Genomic DNA, 7,986 nt, shown 5'->3' with positions numbered 1-7,986 from the left:
TATACTGAAGACAGGCACAGCGACTTGTAAAGCTATTATGGTTTATAAACTACTAGCTTCACCAGCACTGTACCCGCTTTCAGCAAGGCACCAGACATATACAGTTGTTATATATTGATTAAGTATTAACTAATACACTTCAACCTCAATATAACGCTGTCCTCGGGAGCCAAAAAAATCTTACCGTGTTATAGGTGAAACCGTGTTATATTGAACTTCCTTTGATCCACCGGAGTGCACAGCCCTGCCTCCCCCGGAGCACTGCTTTACTGCATTATATCCGAATTCGTGTTATATCGGGTGGCATTATGTCGAGGTAGCAGTGTACTATTTTTAAACAACTTACTAATATAATTAAACTATAATATTAATACAGATTTAAGATTAAGTAGCTCGAGCACAACCAGACCTCTTCACTCCAAAACCTTACCCTGCGTTCTTCCAAAGATACATTACCTTCATTTGACCGTTTCCTGCACTGGCCAGGCACAGATAGTCGGTGAAGTGCAAGCCCCTTTGTTTCAGGGGGTGTATGTGATCCTGACAAAGAGTGATCTCTTTTAGTTCAACACCCACACACATATTTGTGTCTTTTAACCCTTTTTATACGGTATTTGCTGGCCGTGTTTTAAAACAGGTCAACCAATGAAGGTGGCCAAATGTTTCAGTGTGGTATTTGCGGTTGTTTTGAACTTATGAACTGTGCACCTGTGCTTAGCTCATCTCTTCTCTAATTGTGGTCAATTTGCTAGACTCAAAAATGCTCGTGTTAGCTTAATGAGGTATTTGGTTGCAGAGCATAGTAACCACAAGTCTGTACCTATCTTTACAGAGTTTCCTTTTTAGTCTATAAAACTTCCTAGCTAGATTTTGCTTATGCTTGCAGGATTCAACTATATTCACTTCTTACAACTTCCGGAAGGTTGAGGCCTAACGGTGCTTAGCCTGACACTACTTGACAAGACTTATGCACATTAATCACAGTTTAGACTAGGAAAAGTGATGAAGTTTAGATCAGGTCAAGGGGAAAGCTAATGCCAACCACTGCACGTGGGCTGCATCTGCACTACAACTATAATTGTCTTTTTACACCAAGATCACTAACTTGAGCAGCCAACACCATGTACAGTCCTAGTGGATGTAAGGCACAGGTAGTTTTTGCCTCAGTGTAGCTTGTTGGGAATTAAACCTCTCTCCCCCACCTGGAGCTGATGAACATTCCTGGCTGGAGGGACACAGACTCCTATGACTCAAAAGGAAAGGAGTTGATAGAAAAGATCAGAGGACTGACCCCAAAGAAGGTGAGATGCAAAAGGCAGAAGCAGGCAACTCATCTGGTGCACTTGAGAGACCACAGTGAAGATGGTGCAAAAATCACTATGTGGGAATTAGCAAATGTGATTTAAAAAAAATATATATCTTTGCCCAGCCCTAATCAAGGCATGTGTTACATTTCTCTCATGTGGATTTTCTCATGTCTAATCAGGTGTGAGCTCTTTTTGAAGCTTTTCCCACACTCAGAGTATGTGTAAGGCTTCTCTCCTGTGTGGATTCTCTGATGCACGATAAGGTTTGAGCTCCGATTGAAGCTTTACTCGCACTAAGAGCATGTGTAGGGCATCTCTCCTGTGTGGATTCTCTCATGTGTGATAAGGTTTGAGCGATCATTGAAGTTTTTCCCGCACTCAGAGCATCCATAAGGTTTCTCACCCATGTGGCTTCTCCTATGTTTGCTCAGGGTAGAGCTGTGATTAAAGCTTTTCCCACACTCAGAGCATGTGTAGGGCATCTCTCCTGTGTGGATTCGCTGATGTGAGATGAGGCTTAAACTATCAATGAAGCTTTTCCTGCACTCAAAGCACGTGTACGGCTTCTCTCCTGTGTGAATTCTCTGATGTGTGGTAAGGGCTGAGTGCCGACTAAAGCTTTTCCCACACTCAGCGCACGTGTAGGGCTTCTCTCCTGTGTGGATTCTCTGATGCTTGATAAGAGTTGAGTGCTGCCCAAAGCTTTGCCCGCACTCAGAGCACGTGTACGGCTTCTCTCCTGTGTGGATTCTCTGATGTGTGATAAGGCTTGAGTACTGACTGAAGCTTTTCCCGCACTCAGAGCACATGTACGGCTTCTCTCCTGTGTGGATTCTCTGATGTGTGATAAGGGTTGAGTACTGACGGAAGCTTTTCCCACACTCAGAGCACACGTACGGCTTCTCTCCTGTGTGGATTCTCTCATGTGTGATAAGGTTTGAGCGATCATTGAAGTTTTTCCTGCACTCAGAGCATCCATAAGGTTTCTCACCCATGTGGCTTCTCCTATGTTTGCTCAGGGTAGAGCTGTGATTAAAGCTTTTCCCACACTCAGAGCATGTGTAGGGCATCTCTACTGTGTGGATTCGCTGATGTGAGATGAGGCTTAAACTATCAATGAAGCTTTTCCTGCACTCAAAGCACGTGTACGGCTTCTCTCCTGTGTGAATTCTCTGATGTGTGGTAAGGGCTGAGTGCCGACTAAAGCTTTTCCCACACTCAGAGCACGTGTAGGACTTCTCTCCTGTGTGGAATCTCTGATGCTTGGTAAGAGTTGAGTGCTGCCCAAAGCTTTGCCCGCACTCAGAGCACGTGTACGGCTTCTCTCCTGTGTGGATTCTCTGATGTGTGATAAGGCTTGAGTACTGACTGAAGCTTTTCCCGCACTCAGAGCACATGTACGGCTTCTCTCCTGTGTGGATTCTCTGATGTGTGATAAGGGTTGAGTACTGACGGAAGCTTTTCCCACACTCAGAGCACACGTACGGCTTCTCTCCTGTGTGGATTCTCTGATGTCTGATAAGGGTTGAGTGTTGACCGAAGCTTTTCCCACACTCAGAGCATCCATAAGGTTTCTCACCCATGTGGCTTCTCCTATGTTTGCTCAGAGTAGAGCTGTGATTAAAGCTTTTCCCACACTCAGAGCATGTGTAGGGCATCTCTCCTGTGTGGATTCGCTGATGTGAGATGAGGCTTGAACTATCAATGAAGCTTTTCCTGCACTCAAAGCACGTGTAGGGCTTCTCTCCTGTGTGCATTCTCTGATGTAAGATGAGGGCTGAATGCTCACTGAAGCTTTTCCCGCACTCAGAGCACGTGTAGGGCTTCTCTCCAGTGTGGATTCTCTGATGTCTGATAACGGCAGAGCTCCTACTGAAACTTTTCCCACACTCATGGCATGTGTAGCGTCTCCCTTCCAAGTTGATTCTGTCGCGTGTTATAAGGTCTGAGTGGCTACTGAAGTTTTCCTCTGGCCTCTGCTGAGTCTCACAGGCTTTTGCTTTTTCTGGGAGTGCACAACTCCTGGAAACATTCTCTTTGGATCTTCCTGATAACGTTCCATGTGGTTCTACTTGCTCAGCATCTTCCTGCTGGGGTTTCTCCTCCTCATTCTCACTCACCATCCCAACACCTGAATGGGAGACAGAGAGAATCCAGACATAGGTCACTCCCAGCACCAGAAAGAAAGGAAAACTCAGAGAGAGGAATGGAAAAAGGGATGAACAAACCAAAATATGTGTGGGAGAGATCAAACCTATCAGAAGCTGCTTTTCCGCAAACCCTTCCCCAGAGGAGAGAGGGAGGGATCAGTTTTGGTCCACATCTCACCAGAACACTCAGGGGAAAGCGAGATCGGGGAGGGACCTGCTGCCAGTTATCAGTCAGAATAGGAGGGAAGTCATGAGTGACATCTGCCATCATTATTCCACATCTGCAGGGAACAATCCTGAACTTGGAGAGCTCACAGGGTCTTAATAGGGCTTCCTAAATGTTTCATGCGTTCCCAAACAGTTTTTGAGTTGGTTTAACCAATTCCTCACCTGTGAAGGCAGCTCTCGGGTGCACTTCTTTCTCGGAGCCCTGGAGGTCCGGGACCCATGGCTCTTCCCCTCGTTCCAGCTGCAAGATCACATCAGGTTTGGAAATTGTAAACCCTACTCCAGGCAAAGAAAACAAGGGAAGTCAGTGGAATTTGTGGGATACTTGTCAGAAGGAATATTCCATGGTTTTAACCCCAGATCATTTTAAAGCAGTAACATTCCAAGGCCAGCTTCCTTGGCTCAAAGTGGCAGGAGTTATTACTATTATAAATCATATGCATTACCTTAGTGCCTAAGCTCCAACTAACAGTGGGTCCCCATTGTGCTAGGCACTGTACAAACACAGAATAGTAGATGGCCCATGCCCTGAAGAATTTACAATCTAAATAGACAAGACAGACACAGAATGGGGGAAGGGGTAGAACCCACTGTTAGAATATAGATGTTCAGGCCTGCCTGTAAAGCCTATTAAGAACGTAGGTGTATTTTTATCACTTTGTCTTTATACCCCTGTAACTAGCTAAGAATCAAAATCACAGTCTGCCTGGGTATGGGCCTTCTCTCACTAGGATAGTCTGAGGCCTTGTTCTTAGGCTATGGCCTTTGGCTAAGCAGCAGGGGCCGCCATAAGCTGGGAAGCGTAGGGTCACATCCTCACATCCCAAACCAGTCACACTGAAATAAGGTGGTATTGGGCTGTTAGGAAGACGGTCCTGTCCGGATAGTGCCCATCACCACCAGATAAAGAAACAGATCTTAAGATGGTTAAAGAAAACTTAGTTTGATAGCATCCTGTTGTAGCCCTAAGGTTTAATCTGCTTATTTGCATAGATATATCTTTTCTTATAAATTTGAGTATTTGATGTAATAGGTTTATAGATTTATATTAAAAATAAGTTTGGCTGTAATGCAAGAGACCTACAGGCTCAAACCCTGTATGTTAAGCTAAGGCAAAGTTAGCATATCTATATTGGGACCTTTACCCAGAAAAGTAAAGATGACCCAAATAGATAAAACACCAACGCAGATGTGTAGAGACCTTTATCTAACCCAATAGACAATGCAGGATGGCAAAGGGGATTTTTCAAAGTTGTACCCACAGACGTAACAGGGACCTGTTTGCACACTCAGCCAAATGCTAATTGAAGAGTTTGTGAAATCTTCAAGAGAAGAAAATTTATGGGGAAAAAATAAAGAGCAGGATCCTGTTACAAGTGAAGACAATGGCATGTGGGGGGACAGAGATACACCCTGCATCTTCCCCCATGGAGGCAAGCTGACAGCGTGACTTGTCTCATGAAAGGAAGATCACTGCCAAGCCTGGGTGTAAAATGCCAGAGGGACTTTGCATGGGTTTTGCTCTATAACATGAAAGGATCTAGTTAGGTAGGTAAGTCTAGGTTCTAGAAAGCGTGTTATGATTTTAGTTGATGTGTAACCATTTGGTCCCAAGACTTCTACTTGCTACCACTTGAATCTCTATCCTTGGTTAAACAAACTTTAACTTATTTTCAATAGAAACACATCTGAGTGCTGAGAGTTAAATGGCGTCATGATCTGATTGGTAACTGGTAAGCTGGGATGCACTGCTTCTTCGGGAACAGCGAATCCATCAACACTATGAGTGTCCAGGGGGCTGGAAAGTCCAGGGAGATATTCAGAGAGCTCAGAGGTTGGAGTGTGTCTATTGCTAACAGGAACCAGGGCATGAAAATGAGGTCCAGTGGTGAGAACCATAAGTGGTCAGGCCTACGTGCTCAAGCCAAAATCAGATGCCAGGGTCCGGCTCAAAACACCAGGAAGCATAGAGCAGGGTGACAAGGCAGGGACTGGGAACAAGGCGTGGTCTCTCTCAGAAATAGGTCAGGGATCTGCCTTGCTGCACAGAGGGCTTCCCGGTATTTCCAGGTTTAAACAGGAAGCCTGCATCAGAGGTCCAGGGAAGAGCTGCCAGTCATCTCTCCTGTGGGTGGCACTTCCTGCAGTGACTGGTCTCCCAGGATGTGCATTGCCAGCAGCTCTGCCAAGGTTGCCTGGTGGTGGCACAGAACCGCCACCCATCTGGGACTCTGCAGACCCATATTCCTGTCCCAGTAATTTTCATACACCAACCCCGCATCACCTTCTCCCAAGGAAGGAACCTCCCACTGTCTCCTATCCAATGAGCCCCCCCAACTGTCACACCCTTCATGCATTTGGGAAGTTATTATAGCAGACCATCAGCTCTACCATAGCTAAAGTTCAATATTAGGTTATATATAAAGATCAGCTGTTCTAATTGGTCTAACATCCCCTTGTTTGCTAAGAATCTCTTGAAATTTGCTGCTTATCATGGGGGTGCTGAGCAGGGCTAGTGGCCCAAATATGGGGTGCTTTCATGAAGAGTTTCCTGAGATACAGCCCTCCCCAAAGCAGCTTTTCACATTATCAACTGGCTCCTATAACACGGTCTTGCACAAACCTGGGGCTGAAACTATGGTTGTAATTATCCACCAAGTGATCTCAGTCCCTTGGCATTTATCGCTTCTGGCACATGGCACCCAGTGCCTCCTTGGGGAAGCTGTATAGAAAACGCTAATAACTGCAGAGGTTGGAATTTCCGATTGGCACAAGGAAAAGGGAAGAGTCAGAGAGCCTGAAACGCACATGAAATGCAGCAAGACTAAGGGCAAATCTACCCTACAGAATTAAGTCAACGAACAGCCACCGCAGTAATTGAATTGGTTTTACATGTGAGCACTACGCTCCTCGTGTTGGTGGTGTGCATTCTCACCAGGAGCCCTTGCACCGATTTAACTGCAAGCATGGGGCATTGTGGGATGCTTTCTGAAAGGCATCAGCAGTCAACGTAAGCAACGCAGCATCTATACTGACACTGTGTCGAACTAACTACATAAACGTAGAGGAGGTGGAGTTATTAAGTCTCGTGGAGGTGGAGTTATTAAGTCGGTGCAATGGGCAAGTAACATTGGTGGGAACTACGTTTTAGTGTAGATGCTTACAGAGTTGGGTCAACGTAAGCTGCCTTATGTTGACCTAACTCTGTAGTGTAAACCAGGCCCAAGGCTCTTGTTAACAGCCAGAGGGTTTCCAGCAATCTACCCTCACTATAATTCACTGGCTCAAGAGAACACGCTGTGGCCATTGAACCTGAGCTCCACCCATGTGTTTGAGTGAGGCCCCTACCACTGATACCTTTCAGACAATGTGTCTTGTGCATTTTTCTTGCATCCTGCAGGAGTTCCTCTTGGAAGTTCTGCCCTCTGATACCAACATTTCTGGGTTAAGAGGAGTATTTTCTAAAATCCACGTGCAGACTCTGACCTGGTTTGCTCTTAAAAGCTTTGCCAGTCCAGCTCTGTTGTTTAAGGCTGTGAAAAAGTGCACACACACACACACACACACACACCATCCAACACTGCTATGCTGGCAAAAGCTCAATTATAGACACAGCTATAGTGGCAAAAACATCCATTTTTTAAAACAGGAAACTAAATGCTTATAATCATAGAATCATAGAATATCAGGGTTGGAAGGGACCTCAGGAGGTCATCTAGTCCAACCCTCTGCTCAAAGCAGGACCAATTCCCAACTAAATCATCCCAGCCAGGGCTTTGTCAAGCCGGGCCTTAAAAACCTCCAAGGAAGGAGCTACATTAACGCAGAGTTAAGGTTGCCCAGTGCTGTCTCCTGCCTTGCACCATATGGACGGTGACTAAACAAACGTCTGCAAACCAGGAAATGAGAAGTTAATGTAAATGCCACCCTTCCAATGCAACCTTAACTTTGCCCCCAACCCTTAACCCTGCAGCTGGCAAGAACCACTGATATTGGTTCTGTGTGGGTGGTGCAAAGGTTAACAAACTGCCACAGGAACTCAGGTATTCAGCTCAATGCAGCAATAACAGGATGAATTCTATGGTCTGTGTTATAAAGGACATCAGAGTAGATGACCTAATAGTCACATCTGGACTTAAAATCTATGACCCTATAATCGATACAAGGAAAGACTAAGAGAATGTGCCATTGTTTGTGTTGTGTTCACAGACGGGAATCCCAGCATGTATCCGCATGCCCTCCAACTGTGTGCACTGTGTCAGCTGTAACTGGCTGATGGAGGGATTGGTTGGAGCAGCTGG

The 7,986-nt window shown here is 45.6% G+C and overlaps 1 protein-coding gene across 1 annotated transcript; it reads right to left on the bottom strand.

Annotated features, from left to right (window-relative positions):
- Positions 1-1,600: 1,600 nt before the first annotated feature.
- Positions 1,601-3,064, bottom strand: LOC135889373 (zinc finger protein 271-like). The gene has a single exon (XM_065417241.1). It carries the CDS (start codon positions 3,062-3,064, stop codon positions 1,601-1,603), a length of 1,464 nt encoding a protein of 487 aa, XP_065273313.1.
- Positions 3,065-7,986: the final 4,922 nt, after the last annotated feature.

Source organism: Emys orbicularis, chromosome 15 (assembly GCF_028017835.1).
Source record: "Emys orbicularis isolate rEmyOrb1 chromosome 15, rEmyOrb1.hap1, whole genome shotgun sequence".
Classification (NCBI taxonomy): Eukaryota; Metazoa; Chordata; order Testudines; family Emydidae; genus Emys; species Emys orbicularis.
Note: the sequence above shows the minus strand (reverse complement) of the source record. Positions and strands in the feature narration are given on the sequence as shown.